At 40.6% G+C, this 23,151-nt stretch overlaps 1 protein-coding gene across 3 annotated transcripts in view; it reads right to left on the bottom strand.

The window, feature by feature from the left end:
- Positions 1-882: 882 nt before the first annotated feature.
- Positions 883-23,151, bottom strand: part of BMF (Bcl2 modifying factor) — a 48,329-nt gene continuing 26,060 nt past the window's right edge. The window contains exons 4-5 of one of the 3 annotated variants that reach the window (XM_087951726.1): positions 20,657-20,777; positions 11,165-11,353 (exon numbers count right to left, since the gene is read on the bottom strand). In XM_087951726.1, the coding sequence (XP_087807852.1) occupies positions 11,301-11,353; positions 20,657-20,777 (174 nt within the window). In that variant the 3' untranslated portion in view covers positions 11,165-11,300. Of the gene's footprint in view, positions 1,182-9,490; positions 11,354-20,656; positions 20,778-23,151 lie in introns of those variants that run through there. The other 2 variants (XM_087951725.1, XM_026664566.2) reach the window with 2 other exon arrangements.

Raw genomic sequence — 23,151 nt, 5'->3', positions numbered from 1 at the left:
GGAACTGGGCATGGCTAGTCTAGTGAAGAGAAGGACCAGGGGAGACATGATAGCAGTGTTCCAATATTTGAGAGGCTGCCACAGAGAGGAAGGGGTCAAGCTATTTTCTAAAGCTCCTGTAGGCCAGACAAGGAACAATGGATGGAAACTGAACAAGGAGAGATTTAACCTGGAAATAAGGAGAAACTTTCTGACAGTGAGAACAATCAACCAATGGAACAGCTTGCCCTCGGAAGTTGTGGGAGCGCCATCACTTGAGACTTTTAAGAAGAGATTGGACTGCCATTTGTCAGAAGTGGTGTAGGGTCTCCCGCTTGGGCGGGGAGTTGGACTAGATGACCTATAAGGTCCCTTCCAACTCTGATTATCTGTTATCTGTTAATTTAGCTATACTGTGATGGTGTTTAATTCAAAAGCATACGGTCCCACGGGTATCCAATGGACCATGGGCTAGCTAACCAATAGCTGAAAGTGAATGAAATTACATTTTCCTAAAAAAATAAATGTACTGAATGGTTTTCTTGGATAGAGATCATGTGTTGCATTAAATAATAGCAAGCTTACTGCATTTTAGGTTGAAACTTACTCAACAAACCATGAGTGAACAAGCCAGTTCAGTGTGATATGCTAGCTCAGATATGTAGACTAGAAGTTATGGTTAGTCAGGCTGGCAAAATTGCTTCCAAGGAGCTACCCTCTGGTCTCATGTCACTCACAATAACCTCTCAGTTACATTTCTGAAAGATGCTGTACACCAGCTTTCTCCAGCCACCTGTTGTCTAGCAGGACTTCCCACTGCAGATGGAATAGGCAGTCGGTTTTCTTGAACCCCAGTGATACCAGCTGCCAACTCACAGGAAAAAAAAAAAAGAAAACATTTGATTTGTTTTAAAGTATTTATTAAAAACTGTACCAATTATGGGAAAAAAAGAGTCCAAGTTGAATTTTAAATAGTCAGAAATAAGAAAAACAGAGAAACCCAGAAGTAATTATTCTGCAAAGATAACAAAAAAAGGAGGGGGAACTCTTCGGACTTGCCCCTGGTTGCGAGAGAAGACAGCGCGAAGACACATAACCACAGCTAGGCAAAATGCTACATTCTCACTGGGTCTCGGTCCATGGAAAAGGAGGTCTGTGCACTTCAGGCCCACGATGGCAAAAGATACAATAAAAGAAAAATCCTGCAAAATAGGAGAATATATACTATATATACAATATGAATGAATTCTTTTTAAAAACACTTTTGAAAATGATGTGGCAACATTTGCTGCCTACCAGTTTTCCCAGTTTAATTGGCTACTGCCAAATTACTGTAATTCCTTATTTACAAAGTTGAACATGTCAACAACACATGTCTTAAATTCTTCTTTGTATAGCAGGGGTCCCCAAACTTGGCAACTTTAAGATTTGTGGATTACAACTCTCAGAATTCTGGGAGTTGAAGTCCACAAGTCTTAAAGTTGCCAAGATTGGAGACCCCTGTACTATAGCACTCTTAAAAGAAATCTGCAGTGTATGGTATATAATGTGTGATGGAAAGTCAGACGATTATAACAAATGTAGATTAATTATAAGTTACTACATCAGAATGAGAGAATCAAGACACCTTAAGACTGTAGAATGAAGCTTCTTTAGGATTCCAATTTCACAGTTTAAGAAAAATACATTTGACTTAATATTTATATACAGTATTTTATTGACTTCAATAGACCAGAATATTGAGAGGAAAAATGAACTCCAGCTACGTTGGGATTGCAGCTTTCCAGACTCCTATCTGGAAGTGTCCAGTTAAATAATACTCATTTAAAGAATGGTCCTCGCTGTGATTTCTAGATTATTTTGTCAACTTTGAGGAGCCACTGTCCTCTGATAAGGAACATGTTCATGTGCAGAAAGCACCAGGTTCAAATATCTGGTATGCTCAGTTCAAAAGATCGAGCAAAATTGATGGGAAAGACTTCACTGTGCCCAGGATCTTAAGGGAACAGCTGCTAGTAAAAACAAAAACAAAAAAACCCTATCAAACAAAAACAAATCCCAGTTCTCCATTGTTGGTTTAAACACACATCCTTATATCGCATTATAAGATTGTTACAAACAGTTCTCACTTATATAGTGAAAAGACACAATAGATCTACAAAGTTAAGAATGAAGTGACAGTTGAGTCTCGGGATTAAAAAAAAAGTTGATCATTATTTAAATACCAAAACTGTGTGAAATAAAGAAAAACTAACTTGGTTTGATATGCTGTATTCAGTAAGTACATAAGGGAAAAGAAGATCCTCTATTTTTAATAGTCATAAAATGAGTACAATTTTTCAACAGGTCCATTTTTTTTCAAGCCCATAACAAAGTAGACCTGTTCTCTTTTACAATTACTGAAGGCACAGCAATCCTATCTTTACACAAAAACATGCTTCCTTAATTCCTATACTCCTATAATGATGAAATAGGCAATAATTCTTTGACAATAAAAGCACTTTGAACAAAAAGAGTTATATAAATATTTATAAAACAATATAAACAATTGCCTTACAGATCGGATAGGCCCACAGCACTGAAAGGGTACCAGTGCATCTGGGGAATTACTAGATGGCAGCAAAGAGTTACAGAAAACTCTAATTCCTTCCTGTCAGTCTCAGTATATCAACCCTAATCAATATTTTTTTAAATAAACATCCTTACCAAAAAAAATTTTTTTTACAAACATTGTATACATGGTGATTTTCTTAACAGCATTAAAAATATTAATAATCCAATATACCTTTCCTACTCTTACACTCATTCTGTACTCTCCATTACTCAAAAGGTTGAAAATAACCTGAAGGTCTCTAGAAACACACCCCATTTTTTTTTCTATGTCCCCATTGTTTCTGGAAGTATGAGCTTCCTACCAGAGAGCCTAAGTTGCAATCGAAGCTCATAGAAATCAACAGGACAAATGAGCATTTACCCTTCAGTTGATTTCAATGGAGTTCATTTAAGTATTATAAAGTCCCCTCTCCCCAAAGTCACATGGCTTTCTATTTGCAGAAATCATCTTCCAAAGTAGATTTCTGACAAGTCCCTATTTATTCTGCAAATTTATGAAAGGAGGAGGGGGGGTAATATGGTGGCACATGAGTGTTCATTAATCCAGTTTTACAGTCAGCGAGTTGCAATAACCCAACCAATAAATCTGTCTGGGTTGCTAATGCTTCACCCAACCTATGTAGCTGTGTCTTTAAGGCAACTTAATTTGAATACATGAGCAGGAATCGTTTTTATAGCAACTTGCCCATTTCTTCAATCACTCCAGTCACTGTTAACAGAATACAGCAAAGGCAGTTAAATACTGGTGATCCTATTTGAGGCAACTGGGAAAGAGGAATTTAGAGTCCACATTTTATTTATAGACATACATAATTATATTCCAATGCATGCGACATATTGGGCCTCTTTTCTCCTGTCACTGATGAGTAAGAACCAGAAATTTGTGGGGGTTTTGTACTGTTTCAGATACTAAAAAATAGCACTGTTCACTGCGAAACCCAAAGCAATGTACAGTCATTGTGTGTGTGTGTGTGTGTGTGTGTGTGTGTGTGTGTGTATGTGTGTATATAATTTAATAACTAGAATGGCATTTGTTAACAAGAGCTGCCAGAATACCTGGGGGGAAAATCCTCATATCTTGAAAAGCAGATGAAGCTTCTCAGACCATGAAGATAAACAATGGCTTGGATCCAAATTTAATCATTAAAAAAAAAAAGAATTGCTAAAATACAGGCCTCTTTTCCAATTCCATCACAATTAATAGCTCTACTCTAAGGAGGGCTAAGTTGGAATCCAACCCACTGTTGCCTGGCCATGTACAAAACAAGTAGCACTTCACAATCAGTTATAGTTGGAAAAATTTGGCAAACTTTTTTTCCTTTCAGGGTATGAAATAGTTGAAAAATAAGACAGTCATTGAATCTTAGATGGAAAATGGACATTTGAATATGTAAAGACATGTCTATATTTTTAAGACATAGATCTCAAGCTTTATTTACTGTTTTAAACTATTAAGATATTAAGATGACATGTAATATGATTCTAGACAGGTTTACTCAGAAGCAAGACCTTTTACAGCAAAGTGGAATTACTTTCAAGTGTACATAGAGTTGAACCTTTGGTTTATTAACTTCAGATTTCACCCTCCACTGAAAAATAGATTTCTTAATAAATCTCCAACTAATAGCTAAAAGCATTATATGGTTGTCATTAGAACCAATTATCCCTTTTCCTATTTTACATTAAAATAACTGAGGGTGAAATATGCCAATGATTGATAGGTTGCACCTGAAGTTCTGTTTTTACATGTTGCTGGCCCCAATGTGAAACTAACCCCAATAGAACTGAACACATATTGCCAGATGTTTAAATATGATATAATGTAATGTACCACAAGACCATCTGCTTTCGGTACACAAAACCAAGCAGGATAGGAATAAAATAACACATAAATGTAAGCAACCTCACATTTTGTCATAACCAGGCTTCTTCTAACTCAGGGTATTAAAACTTGTGTCTTGAAACAAGGCTTAGAAAATTAGGCTTTCCAGATGTCAACAGGACCATGCTTCCAGCATTCCTCAGCATTGGTCATGTTGTCTGAAACTGCTAAAAACAGCTGTTCAACAACATTTGGAAGGCCTCAAGCTACCCATATCTGAAAAGATACTGCCCTGTAAATTCCCACCATATCAGGAAAAAAGGTAGCCACAGAGAACTGGTTCAGATTAATCCAGTTTCACCTTTCTGAAGTGAAAAGAAAGATGCTGCCTTCATCCCAATTACAGAACAGTAGCTGGAAATCCAACATTAGTTCTATATGAAGGATAGGACAATCATTTCCTCATTTGCAGGATAATTCAGGAGCATAACACAGAAGGAAGTTAGCACTCACTCCTCTCCTAGAAGAATGAAATGTTCTAGGAAATATTAAAAAGGCAGAATATTATGCCACCCTGGATGAGAAAAGGAGAAACATGCCCTTGTTAATAACCCCAGAAAGAGCCATCCTATCTACAAGACAAAAGGCCTTCAGCTCCAGGGTGATAGGATTAGCCCTCACTCAAGATCCAAACCAGACGAAAGCCATAATAGGAATTGCCCAACACTCTTTCAGAACACAAGCCTGTTCATTACATCATCACCCAGCAAGATTCAACCAAGCCTGGGACAGAGACAGCCTACAAGGTTAGCTGGACTCCCGCATAATCCCCTGGGAGTCTGACAACCAATAGGATACATTTCTTGCAAGGCCCAAGAGAGGTTATAAATATATCCCACTCTCTACTCCATGTGTTCAGCTGCACCAGGACCATGTGCTTAATGGTTCTGCTCCATTAAACCATCCTTCCAAGCAGTCTCCATGTTTCCAGTTCCTTTCTCCCCACTTGGAATTGAACACAGATGGACATTTCTTCCAACAACACGAACCTTACTTTTGTTCCCTATCCATCAAATCCAGCTTCCAAAGGGTGCTTCCTTGAACCTTGTTTGTTTCTGGTCTCCAGATCCAGATGTACTATATATATAAAAGAGCTATTTGCCTTCATTCAGGGAGGCGCAGTTGAACAACGCTACAGCTCATTCATCTACTGGGGAGATTAACAAATACTAGCAAGGATATTGAAGTCCTACTCCACTGGTCCCATGTCAGATCTCTCAGATATCGAATGGAGGATAGCTGTATCTGAAAGTTTGGCAGTGCTGCTGATAAGCATTGTAGACCAGGTTCAGACAATATTTTTTTTGTGATCGGAGTCTACTTTTTTTTTTTTTTAAAGGAAAACCCCTGCAAGGATCTCAGAGCATGGTGATGACATCATGCACGATAGCAGGGCTGTTAAACTCGCGGCCCGTAGGCCTGATGTGTCACATGCTGGCCACGCCCATGCCTGGTTTAGCAAAGGGGGAAAAGTCACGATACGTCACGTGACACCAATCGTGACCATGTGAGTTTGACACCCTTACATTATAGTATCAAAGGGCTTTCATTCAGTTATTATTTTCCAAAAATAAAAAGTAGGGGGAAATGCCTTTGATTTCCTGCATTTACCTCCAAATTTTGGCAACATAATTGGGAGAGGATACGGGGGGGGTGGGGGTGGGGGGAAATACGGCCGGGTTGGTTTCTGTGGCCTAGCAAATGGATTATTTGTTCTTAATCAGTAAAAGAAACTTCCCGTGTACCACATTGCAGCTAGGGAATTTGAGACGATAGTTATAGCAACGATACCTGTAGTGTTTGTAATGAGTCCTTTAATTTATCACAGCCAGTCAAATCTACTAATTGTTGTCCATTCTGTTTATAGCCCGTGGGTAATTTATACGAAGCACTGGAATAAATGTATGTCCCATGTCATGGCTCTCTTTGACTTTAGAAAAGCCTCTTCCCTTCTTTGCATTCTGCAAGGCACATCTGACTCTACTTTTTGTGTGATGAATGCCTTTCCCAGGCTTTTCTATAGGATGGGATTGTCAGTTTGTGGCCAATCTCGGTTACGGTTTCAATTCCTGTTGTATATATCCTTATTTTGTACCAGATAGTGTTAGAGTTAATTAACACTAGCTCACTGTTACATGACAACAATATTCCTGCATATCTGGGGTTTGGTCACAATGCCAGCAGATCACAATTTTAATTCCTCAAAGAACAAAATAAAACCCAAGACCAATGTGTTGAAAGCAAAGTCACAGATACGGTTTCGTATGGGAATATTTAACCACCCTCTTTGGCTGATTCTGACCAAAGCTTGCAAGTAGGTGAAGAGATTAGTAAAGTCTTCAAAAGTGAAAATTCCAGCCTTTGGGAACCCTGACAAGAATTTGCTGCCAACAGGCTGCTTAAGTTGGCAGAACAAGACAAGCAGATTTGGTACAATAGGAGAACACAATGCCACAGAATAAAGGAAAATCCACACAATTCAAAGAAAACAGCAGCTACATATATAGACACAGAAGGTGCACAACAAAAGCCCAACACAGGACAATCAGCCAGTGTCCCCAGGGTCTTTGTCCTCAGGGCCTTTATCTGAAGACCATTCCTCCATTCTCTCCCCACCTTGGCCTGGCTTTTTGGCAGCTGGAAGTCACCTCAGGCAGTACAGTTTGTTATGATTGCTGTCTCAGTTTCCAAGAACTGCAGCAAAAGCACTATTACTGGAGAGAATGCAGCCAAGGAAAGTTTGATTTAAAAAGGATTAACAAAGAACCAGCTGAACTGAAGAGAAAGAGATAGTAAAAAGAAAATTCCTTTCTCGGTGGAAGCTTTTGCTGTAAAACTGCTCTGCCTCATTTGCAACATTTTACTGAGGTAGTAGTGCTTCAGATAATGTTGCAGGTTACTTGGAACTCTCCCATGGTCTTTCTACCATGGTTAAGACTTTCTTTCTGTTGCTAAAGAGACACTAAGGAGAAAAGACAACTGTAAACTAGTGGTACAAAGCAACCTCCACCCCAAGCCAAGGACTCTTGCTTCTTTTGAGTATGAAAGAAGAGCCCCCTCCCTAATTAGGGCCCCCCTAATTGACAAACTTTAGAATATGGAAGTGTTCTTTTAGAGAAAGTTTAGATGTCCTAAGCCAGCCCTGATTTTATCTATCTATCCATTCAAAAGTTAGAATTCCAAAAACGTGGGATTCATAAGCAACATCAGTTTGTATTATTAATAAGATTCACCAAATTGAGAAGCATCTCATTAACTCAAGGTGGTAGTCCCATACATGAGACAAGGACATCTATCAATGCATGAGATAAGGACATCAAATGGTCACAGGAAGCCAGAGGAGGTAAGAAATAATTACATGATAATTTTCTGTTACTAGATATTAAACAAGTTGTTCTGGTTCTACAAGATGTGAAAAATATAAAATTTAAATAGGCTTCCCAGGTCCTCATCCAGAAATAGAACACATTAATCATGCCTGGTAGGATGGAGCTATTATGCCTTATAACCAGTTCAGCCCCGTTACAGGTTCTGTTCTTGATTATACACTTAAATAGATACATATTTATGAACATAGCTTTTTAGTATGAATTTTAGTATGAAGACAGGAATCATTGGTAATAGTGGGGAGGAGGGAACCAATGTTCAACAATAATAATTCCGATGTGTTAGATTAAAGAAGACACAATGTAAAACTCTTAAAGGTCCCTATTGGGATTTCTAGTCTTCACACAAAAAGTATTGTGTAGAAGGCAACATGCATGTGCTAACACGCCCTACTTCTCCATCACATAGTTACTGCTTAGTCCACTCCAGAGAATAATACAATAAAGCTTTGTGCTTCAGATTCCTGCCCTGTGTCCAAACTGATGATGGGTAAGTAGGTCATGTGTCAAACAAGGCAATCTAATGCCTCTGCTCTCACAGCAGAAGGACTAAAAACTCCTTATACTGATCAGGAGGAGAAGCATCTAAGGAGGTTATCAAAAATGAAACTGGCCCATTAAAAAAAAGTTCAAGGAAATAATCTTCCACCTTTATATGCCACAATGCAGTAATGGTCAGCGACGTTTAAAGTCAATTGAAGGAAGGTGTAGCATAGGAACATATTGATATGGTTGGGATTGCAGACTTGACTCAGAAAACGCTGATTCTTGGAGCCACTTCATTTAAGTCACCCTTTCTCAATATAGTGCCTTCTTACTGGCTGAGAATTAGTGAACTGAATCCGCAGCACACCTAAATGATATCAGACTTGGGGGACCCTGTCCCAGGTGATCCATTTTCACACCTGCAAATTATAAGCTCTCAGAGAGATGGATTTGGGATAGATTCCTTTCAAGAGGATGAAAATAGGGGTCTGGATCCAGCAAGATCTCCCTAAGCAGAGTTCTATTAGAGCAAGGGTGTCAAACTCAAGTCATCATGATGTTATCAAGTGACGTATTGGGACTTTCCCCCACTTCGCTAAACTGGGCGTGGGCGTGACTAGCGCATGACGCATCCGGCCCATGGGCCGGGAGTTTGACACCCCTGTATTAGAGAGTTCTGGTTCACAACACCTTCTTCACTGTCCTAGAACCCCACAATTTCCCAGAAGAGATTTTTAGAGGAATCAGAAATTCACCTATTCGTTCTACCAGCAGAAATGCTCCATTAGACCAGAACCTACTATAGAAAAAAATCTGTTCTTTTTGTAGAGATCAAAAGTTGGATTCAGTCCAGGATTCTGAGCAGCAAGTTTTCAACTCACTACAGAAATGCTGAAAAATAGCTTACAGTTCCATAATTAGGCCAGATGGGGCAAAGACTCTCTTATTATAAAGACACAGTGGCAAAGCTGGAAGGAAATCTAGCACAGAGAAGCAAATGTCTGAGACTAAGCTGCTTGCTAAACTCTAAAATCCCACTCCAAAAATATGAAGTTAAAAATGTAAGTCTTAGAAACTTTGGAATAAAATTTTGTTTGAACTATTTGTTCCTTCACACTGGGAAATATTTAAATGATACTGATACTGTTAATTCATATTGTTTTTATTTTCTTAAAACCAATATATAAAAAGGCCATAAATGTTAGAGATGCTTTCATTACAGTATTTTGGGAAGAAGTACTAAACACAAAATCACCCAACTGAATTCCTATTTTAGTCCATTTTCTTGATCCTCAAAATACAATGAAGCACAAACTAATCAAATTGGCTAGATCTGCACAACATGCTAAAGGCATGAGGGCAAAACCACAAATGCACTTAACGTTAACCAAACTGTGTGACCTCTGACTCTAAATCTTAAAACACCTAGAGTAAGAATACTGTCTCTTAAGATGGTGGGGAAGTGTTGTAGTTCAGAATAGCAAAGGTCTTCAGGAGAGCACTTTGGAAGGTATGTCTCTTGCAAAAAATATAGCCAAATCTTTGCATAACCAGCCTTCTAATTCATCTCGCTTCTCACTTGCCCTAAGACTGAAAAGTCCAGAAGCATGAAAACCAGAGTGTAGAGCCCCTTTCAAAATCTTGTGGATTGATGCCCCTCTACCTATGGCCAGGCAATAAAAAAAAAAAAAACCATTCCTCTTATTTCCTGCAATGTGCCTGATTTTCTTGTTCTCCCAGTAAAAACTTTGCTTCCATTTTTTTTTTCCTAAATGGCAAAAGAAAAATACGTAATATGGGACATTCAGTAGTTTGTGGCTCCATCTCTGATACTGAATATGATTGTAATGAGACTTTAATGTAAAATTAAGGCACTTTTCTCTCCTAAGTTAAACGGATTCTGTTGGATGTTTAGACTTAGAAAAGAGAGGAAACCAAGGTAGCTGAATGGGTTCTTCTGTAATTTTAGTGGCTTGTGTCAGCTGGATCCCCCCAAAAGAGGATTTTCCTTTCTTTGCCCCGCCCAATGATTCCAATGGGAAGAAAAAGGATGGGGCAAGCTCCAGGCTGCCACGATCCTACCCTCTTTAGAGGCATGTTGGCATATGAAGATAGTGGAAAACGGGATCTCTACTAGCAACCCCTCCACCCCACATCCCCATCCCAACCTTCACAGTACTAACTGCAGACAGTTTGCAGCTTTAAGGAAGGCCCTTGTGAAGCTGGATTTCTCTCTCCAAGAACAAGCCTTTCTTTCTCTCCTTAGGGAAGGAAATTTTAAGAAATCCTATTGGTTGGGCAATGGCTTATTTTATTACTATAAGGGTTACAGTTTTTGAGTAGTAAAGAAAGTTACATTGGATAATAAAGTACTGCATTTTTCTGACTTGAGTTGAAAGACAGGAGGGGAGCCTACATATTCCTGAGCGTAATGATTGTGTGTTATTATTCAAGACTCACTCCTTGTTTACACCAGTATCTCCAGTATTTTAAACGTTAGGATTCAGTTATACATATTCTGTATGCTGTTTCACAGTTGCTTGTTAACAGAGTTTCTTCAACGTTTACTTATCAGGAGTTGCCCCAAACCTTGATCCTAGAATATCACCAACAGTTCATCACCAACTCTTCCAAAGCTTCCTTAGATTAGCTCCTCCTTGCACCTTGATTATAAGCCAGACAATTTGGGAAGATCTTTCTTCAACAGTGTTGGACCAAAGCTCCCCACTACAGAAGACAAGGGAGTCAGAAGGCGAGTCCATGGAAAACAAGTCTTTTGTACAATAACAAGCACCCTCGGGTCCACAGGAACCTCACATCTGTCCAGTGGCACAGGCATTTGTAACCTGGGTGTGTTCGGTGCTCCCAGCAGACTGGATGGAACCTGGAAGGGGCAAGGCAGGTCTCACCTCTGACCCACACGCTGTCTATTGGCTTCCACGTTCAAGGCCAAGTTATGGAGGAAGAGAAGGATCTGCCACCAGACCTGATTTCTGTTCTGCTGGTGCTGTAAAAAAAAGTGGGAAGAAGGGTCTCAACAAGATCACTCATGTAAAATATTAAAGCCACCATTCAAAAGCTTAACCTGTCCCAATAAAAAAAAACAAAAAACACGAAGTTATACTTTTAAGAACAGGCACTTTTTAACCCAGCAATACTACACATGTAAAAGGGGGAGGGAAAAAACATTGGCCCCAGGGTATGTGTGTGTGACTAGTAGTAGTTTCTCTAGGAATAATTGTTGCTCCAATATTATGAAAGAAAGAAGCAGACCCTTTATGTATTGTGCACAAAAGGATTAGCCCCCCCACCTTTTTTTTTTTTTTTTTGGTAGGATTCTGCAGAGTTTAGCCAAGTGCTGTTTTTAATCAGATTGGCTTCTGAGTGTCTCATAGCCCAGCTGCAAGAACAAACAACTTCTCCCCCCACCCCCCTTTTTTTTTCTTTCCTAAAGGAGGGTGCCCCCCTCTTCCAGCAAACACAGGAGAGAGGGGGGAAGGGAAGGGGGAGAAGAGAAGTGTAGCTGGTGATCCATCTGTAAGTGATTTGACACTGTGAAGGTCAAAGGGTTAATCTTCAATTTAAACCACACTGCTGAGACAGCAAAACTGATTTTATCCAGTACAAGAAAACACACTCCTATACACACACACACACACACACACACACACACACACACACACCACGCTTGCTTCCCAACATCTCCAAGATAATACTGCCCCTTTTTAATAGCTCCTTTTGACAGTAAGCCATAAATAATCAGTCTTGGAGCCCTTTCCTACTGACTGGAGCCAATTAAACCTTAAGCAAGAACACACTTGAAAACAAAACCCAACCAAAAACAAAAAAAACCCCCACTTAGAGGTTATTTCAGGTCCCCATTATCAAGCAACACATTTTAAAGCTTGACTGGGGGGGGGCAGGGGAGGCTTCAAACTCTTTAACTTTGCTACCTTGAGATAGGGCTCTAGCGAGAGCTTAGCTTTCATCAAGTGTGTCACAATCCAGGCTTTGTATGATGCCAGCCTTTTGTCAAAAGACAGAGGCATCATTGATATGACGAGTTAGATCTAGAGATCCAGCAAGCAGAGCCCCATGCACATTATGTCCAAGAGGCAATTTTCTCCTACCTTCCCTTTAATGACCCCCCTCTCCCCCCACAAAATATTGCTCCAGAAAATTGGCAGTCCTCCAGCGGAGCATGGAAAGTGCCTCAGGGAGCTGCTGGAGAGGAGACTCAAGGAATTGATGTTTGAAGGCCACTCTGCCTTCATACATCAGCAGGAAAGTCCTGCTAGATTACAGTCTCCTCCACCAATGGATCTCCTCTGTGGAAGAAGAATTGGAGCCGTGAACTTTGCTTTGTAAGGCTTACACGTTTGAGAAATGGGGTACGGGCCTTGTGTTTTGGAATGCTGCAGGGGTTTAGAGAAATGACCCTCTGGCAATTCCAGAATTTTGTTGTCTTCATGAGCCACGGAGTCTCCTTTAACCAGAAGCCACACCTCAGTCTTTTTTCATCCATCCATAAGTGCCATCTTTCTTAATAGTCTTAACAGATAACAGATAATCAGAGTTGGAAGGGACCTTGTAGGTCATCTAGTCCAACCTCCCCCCGCCCAAGCGGGAGACCCTACACCATTTCTGACAGATGGCAGTCCAATCTCTTCTTGAAAGTCTCAAGTGAAGGCGCTCCCACAACTTCTGAGGGAAAGCTGTTCCATTGGTTGATTGTTCTCACTGTCAGAAAGTTTCTCCTTATTTCCAGGTTAAATCTCTCCTTGTTCAGTTTCCATCCATTATTCCTTGTCTGGCCTACAGGTGCTTTAGAATATAGCTTGACCCCTTCCCAGGGGTGGGTTTCTACCGGTTCTGTCCACCTCTGTAGAACCGGTAGCTCTGAAGAGCAGCAGACATAGAACCGGTTCTATGTCTGCTGATATTTTTGCCCACCCGCCCACCTGGGCTCTTACCTGACCTTTATTTCCTGAGTTTTCAACTTCAGCTGCTGAACAAGGCACAGCTGCAGTTAAAAAAGCAGGAAAAGAGGGCTGTTTCAAAGGCTGCTTCTCTGCACCCAGCGTGCTGATGACGATTTACAGGCATTTACAGGCGCCTGCCAGCAGCATGCAGGGAAGCACATCGTAAATCACTGAATCTCATAAATGACCAAACTGGTAGTTAACCCTGTTGTATCCCACCCCTGCCCCTTCCTCTCTGTGGCAGCCCCTCAAATATTGGAAGACCGCTATCATGTCTCCCCTGGTCCTTCTCTTCACTAGACTAGCCATGCCCAGTTCCTGTAACCGTTCTTCATATATTTTAGTCTCCAGTCCCCTAATCATCCTGGTTGCTCTTCTCTGTACTTTTTCTAGAGTCTCAACATCTTTTTTATAATGTGGTGAACAAAACTAATAGCAACTGATACCATCAACATAACCCTGACAGCTCACAAACCATACAGAAGTAAAAATCAATACAGGTATTCCTCACTTTAGTGACCATAATTGGGACCAGATGTTCTTTCATCAAGCTGAGTTGCTTTGCACTTAAGTCAGAAGCACCAAGGTGCATCCAGATTGAAAGGATTAGCCAGTTGACATCATTGATGTCCTGGGGACATCCAGTTGGGGGTTCCCTTCATGTCCTCGGCAAGAGCTGGAATGAAGGACAAGAGCTCAACCTTTCCTCATGGCAGCTCTCAGGTCTCAAACACGGACTTGCTCACCTCCTGCCCAGGGTTCCAACCACTTGAGCCACTGTGCTCCAGCTCAGTGGCTGCTAAGTGGGAAATCACATGACAGGGCTTTCCTTTTCCCCACTCCCCCATCCTTTGGGACGTTCACTCCAGTGCTGGGTGCTGGGATAATTAGCAAGAAGGGAATTCATGTTTCTATTTACATTCATTGGAGCAAAAGGGGTTACAAGAGAGTAAGAAAGCACACAGTGAGGAAAATTCCTTGAGAGCAATGTGTTGATATCCACAGTCCAAGCTTGGTACTCACACAGCCTGGTGTGTATTCCTCACTGTGTGCCTGCTTGTTCTCTTTAATCTCTTCCTCTCCAATCTCTCTGCTCAGCAAGGCAGCTGAGGAGAACAAAACAACAGGGCAAGCACAGTACATGGAGTATGGACTATAATGAGGATCATGTGACTGAGGAACGCTGCTAAGCTCGTCAGGGAGGTCATTGGTTGTAAAATTATTTTTTTCAGCATTGTCATTAACTTCGAATGGTTATTGAAACAAAGCAGTAAGTGAAATCTACCTGTACTCCCAACTTCCATACATTCCCACAAATCCACAAACAAACAACAAACTTTCTGGACTCTAGACTCATACTTTTGAGAAAACCAGGCCCTCCTGGCTTTTGGAAGGCTAGGAGCCTGCCAGACCTCAGTGGGGTATTTAAAAGACAGAGACAATTGCTGTTGTGGTTCACTGGCAGCAGCAGGGATGGGGCCAGGACCATCAGGGAGTGAGATGCTGCCTTTGGAGATTGTGGAGGCTGGCAGCAGTGATGAAGAGGCCCCCAAGGAGCCTCTGCCCAGTGCGCGTGTGCACAAGGCTGCTTGAAGGAAAGAGCAGCTGCAGCAGCACGGGTGACTCGGGAGTAAGGCTGCAAGGTAATGGCCCCTCCCTGAAAAGATAAAAGCCAGCTGAGAAACCGCAGTTCTCTGCAGAAGGCAAAGAAGTTTGGTACTCAAGCCTGGTGCACATTAGGAATATCTTGGTTGGTGTTTGGAGACTCTTTGTGTTTGAAATATTTCTTAGTAACTTTATCTAACATTCTTGGCAGCCTTGCACAACCTTGGCAAGGCTCATTCTTATCAGAGACAATTAGTTTGAAACAGCCTTTTAACCATGAAGGAACAGAATTTGTAAAGAATCATTAAAAGATTTTGCTGTTACCTCAGTTTCGTGTTTGTTTCCTTGGAAAAAAGGTTTGGGTCAGAACAGTTACTGAGAAAGCATACTGCCTAGCATACTGCCCACCAGATGGCAACATTTGAGGGAAGGGATCTGAGAACATCCACCCTCTCACACCTAGTGGAATGGGCGGGTGCCACCAAGGAGAAGCGGTCTCGCAGATAATCTGACCCTGGGCCATTTAGGTCTTTAAAGATGGTAACCAGCACCTTGAATAACATCAATAAAGAAAATGGAAGACAGAGCAGTTTTCCTCGGCAATAGGGTAACGTGGGTTAATTGTGGAGCACCCAGATCTATGTGGGCCACCACATTTTGCACTAGTTGTAATTTGTGTGGTCTTTTAAGTGCAGCCCCAGGTAGAGTGTGCTGCAGTAATCTAGCCAGGAAGAGATCAAAGCATGAGCAACTGTAAGTAAATCCTCCCTGTCTAGGAATGGGCGCAATTGGGACATAAGATGAAGCTGTGCAAAGACCCCCTGACCCATAGCTGCCAGGTGCTCCTTGAGAAAGATCCCAAGTCCAGGAACATATCCAAATTGTGCACCAGCAAGAGTCAAAGATGATACTTCACCGGAACCAAAAGGATCAAAAAATCAGAGCCTCTCTGTCTTTCTAGGTTAAGTTGAAGCCAATTCATCCTCATCCAAATGCCTCCAGGTGCTGAGCCAACACCTGGACAGCATTACCTGGGTAGAGATGTATAACAGGTATCATCAGCATACTGATGATAGTGCAACCATCTGCAAGGATATTGACCACTTATTTTTATTTAAGATGTTCAGAATGAATGGTAATTCTGTATGAAACACCTACTAGGTTGTTGTTTAAATATTTTATTTATTGATTTAATTTATATGCTACCCATCTCACTCTGAAAAGCGACTCTTTCTATTTATAGAAATCTAAAATAGTTTAATTCCATCACTTTAATGCCAGCTTAGACATCTGGTGTGATAAATTATATATTTCAAAAAGATGAGTTTGTATCGCTTGGGTGGATATCACAAATATATTTGGCTCATTTCTGCTTTTCACAAATCACACTATTTTTTTTACCTGAAAACTGGTAGCCAAGTTTCTAAAGGACCCTAGAGTCAGGCCTCATCCTATAGTATTAATTGCAATGGCACAAAATGAAACTCTCAGTGACAGAGCAGGAAATCAAGAGCACTCCAACAACAGAATGCAAACAAAGAAGTATGCTATATATGACACAAAATGTAACACTCACAGCTGCGTAATTTGAAAAGTAGTTTTGCCTGCCTGTCAGGTACATGAAGTAGGCATACTCTGCTGCCACAGACCAGATTAAATGTTAGGTAAAGCAAAGAAATCACTCACATTCCCCAAAGTAACAGATGGATGAATATATTCCAGATGGCAAAAGAATCTGGTAACCAATGGGTGGAATAAAGGGAAGCAGAAGTCCCCATAGAGGCCTTTAAGTATCTGGAAAATGATTAGGTTAACCTTGTAATTCTCCATTTTTGTTGTTAAAACATGTACAGACAAGAATATTGATTTAGTAGCACAGATGAAAACTGGCCATTATGCTAATAGAGCTTCAGTTTTTAATCTTCCAAAGCCAACATGGAGGGAAAAGTGAGAACTTCTTTTAAGAGGCTGAAAATTCAAGTGTTACACAAAAATCTTAATGTGGTCCTTTATTTGATATCTGATAATTATTTTAGGAAGAATGCCACAACCATTCCAGGGCAATGTAGCGTGAATCAGGAAGAAGGGGGGGGCTAGGTTCATTAGCCAAAAGAGATGTTTGTGCAGAATCTATACGGTGGAGACTCTCTGAGCGGTTTGAAGAAATATTTAATGGAAAGGACTCCTGATACTTGCTGCAGTTCATCATCACACCTGATAGCGAGAGAGTGTGATAACAAGACCCAGTTGACTTTGCTTTGGAAGAGACAACTGCTGTGTCCCTCCCCCCCGGCCACATTTTCCCAGGCATCTCAACTTGTGTAAGTTTAAATGGTTTGTTTAGTTCCCTTTTCCATTTGCAAAAACAGAAAAAGGAAGTTCAAGAACTCAGTGCTATTATTGCAAGCCACAGCATTTCAAGTTAAACTACAACTAGAAGATATTGGAGTTGTTATTGTTTTGTTTTGTTTTTGGAATGGTTTATATCAGGGTTTCCCAACTTTTGTACCTTTTAGACACGGGGCTTCAACTCGCAGACTTCTAGGTCTTAAAGTTGTCAAGGTTGGGAAACTCTGGCTTAAATTGTGGAATGTATGTAGAGGACCCTCTGATGCAGGAGAATCCACTCTCTTATTCTCAGAATAAGGACATGAAAAGGGGGACAGTAAGAAAGTAACTATATTTTATTGGCTCAGGGAATGCCACAAAATACCAAAGGAAAGACTTTATGAAAAACAATAACACATTTTTTTACGCTTGCAGCTTATCGGTTGATTTTCCTACTGACCATCAGCCCTGGGAATCTCAAGCAGGATGGGCAACGGCTTTCTTCTATCAAAAGCATATTTACCCTCTGGCAATTCTTCTTTGGCTCCCTACAAGCTCAGCATTCACTGCCATCTTCTGGAACACTCAGAGGAACTCTCCCATCCTCCTAATTCATTGATTTATCATTTTGTTACTTTTAACTTCAAGTATGTGGAAGGAAAGCTCCATACTTCTTCCGCCTCTCCCCTCTTTCCTCACCCCTGCCTTGCATGATTCCCCTCTGGTTCAGCGACCATGACTGGATGGAACAGATGCGAAGAGAACATCTGGAAGTTTGTGATATGCTTATTTGTAAGCACATCTAGCCAGTTAACAAAATCGTGCTTTTTTTTTTTTAATTGGGAAAAAAGAAAGAAAATAAGTTGACCACTACTTAATAAGTTTAAGGAACTAAATATCTGTGTGTATGTTTCAGGCATGTCTGGTTTGGATATCTAAGATATTTTAGCCTTAGTGTTTCAAGCTGGGGTTGGAATACAACTTTGAGCATCATCAGTTTTCCATGTCTTGCTACAAATGCTGAAGTTCAGAGTCAAACTCAAACTGATGCAGTTTCTAGCACACCCCAATGCCCTTTTTAACTAGGCAGATCTTGATTCTGGCCATGTAGTGATGCCACCCATGACAATTTTGCAGGTCCTCAAACATTGAGAACTTCTCCTCTCATAACACTTTTTCTCTAATCACATATGACTTTGAAGCAGATAAGTCATGTTCTGCAAAAATGCAAATATATTCACATAATCTCTTTCCATCTAGTTGCTTTTCATCTATTTCACTTCTATTTTCCATATACTAACTTAGTCTGTCATTTTAAGCATTCATGTTTTGTTTTGTGTTTTTAATTTGCATTGATAACTATCCTACCTTATGAAAGCAGTTATACCCTTGTTTTAAATTAAGTTTTTAAAAAATCTTTACTTAAAACTGTAAAATCTTGCTTCTTCCTCAGTAAAGCACGAGAGATGAAGGGGAGCTTTTTTCTTAAAATCAAAAATGGGATGTGTCCTTTTGATTTTTTGCAAATTCTTTCAGATTTTCTCCCTAAAATTCTGAACATTACAATCCTTACTATCCAACTCAAGCAATATTAACACTTATCCTTCCCTGTTCAGCTACTTCCCCTACTTTCTTTCCATTTCCCCTCTTTTCTCCCCAGTGCACTGCCCCTTCTCCTCCCTCTCCTTATCTCCATCCTGCCATTGTTTCCTCAGCCTTAACTATTTCTGTTGAAAGGAGGATAATATGTATGTGCATAACCGGGTTTTTGTTTTTTTTCTCTGGCAAGAATGTGGGGATCAAATAAGATTTTTTACTGTAAAGGGAATTCATGTTAATCAATAGTTAAGAATCCGATATTAATACTGAATTAATATAAGTGGTCACTGAGTTACAACCACAATTGAGCCTCAAATTTATGCTGCTAAGTGAAACATTTGTTAAGTGAGTTTTGCCCCATTTTATGACTTTTCTTGCCACAGTTGTTAAGCGAATCATTGCAGTTATTAAGTTAGTAACACAGTCATTAAGTGAATCTGGATTCCCCACTGATTTTGCTTGCCAGAAGGACACAAAAGCTGATCACGTGACCTTGCAACCGTCGTAAATACGAACTGGTTGCCAATCGACTGAATTTTGACCATGTGACCCTGGGGATGCTGCAGCGGTTAAGTGTGAAAAAATGGTCAGAAGTCATTTTTTTCAGTGCCGTTATAACTTTGAATGGTCAACTAAGTGAACTGTTGTAAGTCAAGGACTACCTGTATTGTGTGGGGGATTATTTTAAATTCCAGATCATTGTCTTTTGAGATAGATATAGTAGTCACTCTTGGAGGAATTTTCCAGTTTTTAATTAAAATAGTCAATTAGAAGAAAACATTCAGGGATCAATCACCAGTTTGTACGAATGCCTTAGACCAGTGTTTCTCAACCTTGGTAGCTTCAATTCCCAGAATTCCCCAGCAAAAGCCTAAGCTGAGAAACATTGCCTTAGGCAAGAAGAGTTTGAGGTCAATACAGCTGCTTTACTAGTTGGTCAACAGACAAAAACTGATACCAAAGGTCCTTCTTTTGATGGTAAACAGACTGGATGACTATCCATCAGGGACGCTGCAGCAACCAGACAAAAGGTTGGATTAGATCAGGGGTCCCCAACCACTGGGCCCCGGACCGCTACCGGTCCGTGGAACATTTTCTACCAGGCCGCCGGTTTGCTGGGCGCCGCCATCTTGTTTTGATGAGAAAGTGCTTCCGGTGAGCTTTTCCGGTTGGAAAGCGGCGTTTGGGTCCTGAAGGAATCCTCGCGCCTTAGTTTCATCGAAGGGGTGGTGGCTTCAACAAAACTAAGGCGCGAGGATTCTTTCAGCACCCAAGGCAAGGCGAGCCGAGCGACCGTCCCGGCCGTCCTGAAGCCCATCGACAAAGGTACAAAGGAGGAGTTGAAGGTGGTGGGGAGAAGCGGGGGACGGCTGGCTGGCCGGTCGCTCTGCTCGCCTTGCCATGTGTGCTGATGCCGGTACCGGGCCGCGGATCATTTTGTGATGCCGGTACCAGGCCGTGGCACAAAAAAGGTTGGGGGCCACTGGATTAGATGATATTTCAGATGCTTTCCAACCCTTACTACACAATGATACTGTGAGATAGACAGCACAACATTGAACAAGAATAAGATGCTTGATAGTGGAATTATTCTAATCCAATTTGGATTTGGCTCAAACACAACTCTCTTTTGTTGACATTAACTCTAGAAGCAAATGCCAGAGATGAAGTAAGAGTGAGAAGAAGTCAGCAGCTACTGAAATGGGAAGGTGGAGAAAAGATGGAGGCGAAGCAGAAGTAGATCAAACAAAAATGGAACGGAAAAAAAACCTCCCACCACACAGCTTTTCCCTAACCTGGTGTCCTTTCTGGCATGGGCAACCATCGGAGACAAATGGGAGCGCTACTCCCGACATATCTGGAGGCCGCCAAGTTATGAATGGCTGCTGCAGACCCCTCAGTGGTCCAGAGCAGGTGCTAGGAAGACAAAGAACAGCTGAAGTTGGATGCAAACGTGAGATTCTGGGAGAAGAAAAGATAAAGCCCCAACAGGAATCAAAGCATGAGTCCATGTTGTTGACAAGAGACAGGAAATAATTTTAAAGGCAGGGATCATGATCTTTACAGGATGGGGAGTCAATACCAGGAAAAAGCACTTTCGCAAATATTTTCATTGGCAGATCTATAAACAAATCCACACTTTACACATCATCATGGTACAGAAATATAAGATCTGCTTCAAGAAGAAGCAACAAAGTGTAAAGGACTAGTATCAGCTCCATGCCCACAAACTAATGAGATACACTCACTCTCTGCATTCCCTCCAGTTGCTTCTCCTTTGCACATTTTTACCACAGTTCACTCTTTGTTTTGTAATATTTTATAATATTCAAATTTGCTATTGCCACAATTTTCCATTGTGTTAGAAGTTGTTTTTTTTGTTTTCCCTGCAAGGACCAAACTGTTAGAGAAACAGATATTTCATTCACAAATATTTTGTTTAAAGCATGAGCAAAAGTATCCTTCTGCTCGTAATCTTTCAACGAGTTTCTAAAAAAAATCTGTCTTTCTCGATGCATACTTAATGTAAGGAGAGATATGGAGCCCAAAACTTCAGAATGAGACAGCTAACAAAATCAACACCCCCCCCCAAAAAAATTAAAAATATAAATAATTAGTATTAAGATTGAGATAACGCTGAGATAATCTTTGGAAAGGTGCCTGCTAGATAGAAACAGACAAAGGCCAGCAGTCAGGTGTAATAATGAAGCCTCCATTAATTCAGGCTCTTTGTCAGCAGTTATGATGACTCAGTTACTAAATCTAGAAAATGATTTAAACAGTGCTGGCCGCAGAGAAATATCTGCTAAGCTCCTACCTTTCTCACGCACAGTTGTACATATAAGAATGCCCTGAATCATTTTTTCCCTGTGCCTAATTAAAACAAAAAACTTGCCAGCAGTCCCAGATGAGACAATTTTTAATGATTGTGACTTGCTCCGAGGCAAAGTCCTTTCTCAATTCCTTAGAGTTGTGTTGCATCATACAAACTAATCAGAATTAGTAAAGGCAACTTTTAAAAGAAGGATTGTGTGGGAGACAAGAAACATGTTGCCAACAGGGGGGGGGGAAACCCACGCCCTACAAGAGAAGCGGGTGTTGGGGGGTGAGAAAGAAGAATAAAACTTTTGATTCTGTTTAGTGGCACAGTACTGTATTGACAATTCCACCTTCAAAGGAGTGTCTCCTACTGCTATGGAAGCCAAGAAGAATGTAACAGTTTATATTTTTTTCCTTGCCTCACGGCTGTAAACTTTTATTGGTCAATATATACAGCTCTCAATTATAGCTCATTTTCTACAAAAACCTCCCAGAAGCCCTGAAGCATTATCTCAGCCAGATCTAGGGGCCAGGGCTGGAGACTGGAGTCAGGCCTCCTGGATTTTATTGACAGTTATGCCACTCTCACACTGCAAAAATAAACTGCCTCCATTTTTTTTACAGACTCCCAGTCTATTAAGTAAAACCCTGGGAGCCACAAGAAAGCCAAGGAGAAAACTTGTTTGCTTCTGCTTCTTTCTAAAACACGAACAAACTAATTAACCATGATTTGGTTTGCTAGAATTGTAGTCATGGGCTGCAGGGCAATGCATTGTTACTTGGGATTAAGTTTGAAGTGATGAATTTAGCAGGCCTTACTTTGAATAGGTACAATAAAAGCAGCTACTATGCTCCTAGATCTTGTGAATACAGGTAGTCCTTGACTTACCATAATTCGTTTAGTGACTGTTCGAAATTACAATATCAGTGAAAAAAGTGAAAAACATAGTCACTGAACCGGTAGTAACACCAGTTGAATCCCAACCCTGTCTCTTCCTGCAATTGGTTGAGCGGGAGAGTGAAGTCTGTCCATCTCCAAATGACTAAAAGAAGTTTCAGTGTGTAAGTTAAAAAATAGGTGAGCCAAGGTCAGACCTACTACGGATGGGAGTATTATTGTGTCATACACTTTAATATAGCCCTTACTGTACACCCAAAGTGCAGTAGAGATCATTTAAAAATATTTTCCAGTATTTAATCCTGTGTACTTCTATCTTCAAATAGGAGGTTTATGTCTGTTGTTACCTAAAATTAAAAATTAAACCCCTGGCTGTTGGAAAAGTTATTCAGGTGCTGTGAGTTGTCCCACCTACAAAGATCAGAACAGTGCACATTATGGTATTTTCTGTTATCTATGGAAATGAAAGTTGGAATTTAAGAGAACAGGATAGAAAGAGTATTGATGCTTTTGAACTTTGGTGTTGAGAAGACTCTTGGGAATATGGTGGACAGCCAAGGAATTAACTGTGAT

The sequence above is a fragment of the Notechis scutatus genome, chromosome 1 (assembly GCF_049901735.1).
Source record: "Notechis scutatus isolate UNSWTSFEM ecotype Mainland chromosome 1, rNotScu1.2, whole genome shotgun sequence".
Lineage (NCBI taxonomy): Eukaryota > Metazoa > Chordata > Lepidosauria > Squamata > Elapidae > Notechis > Notechis scutatus.
This window is presented reverse-complemented; position numbering and strand designations above follow the sequence as displayed.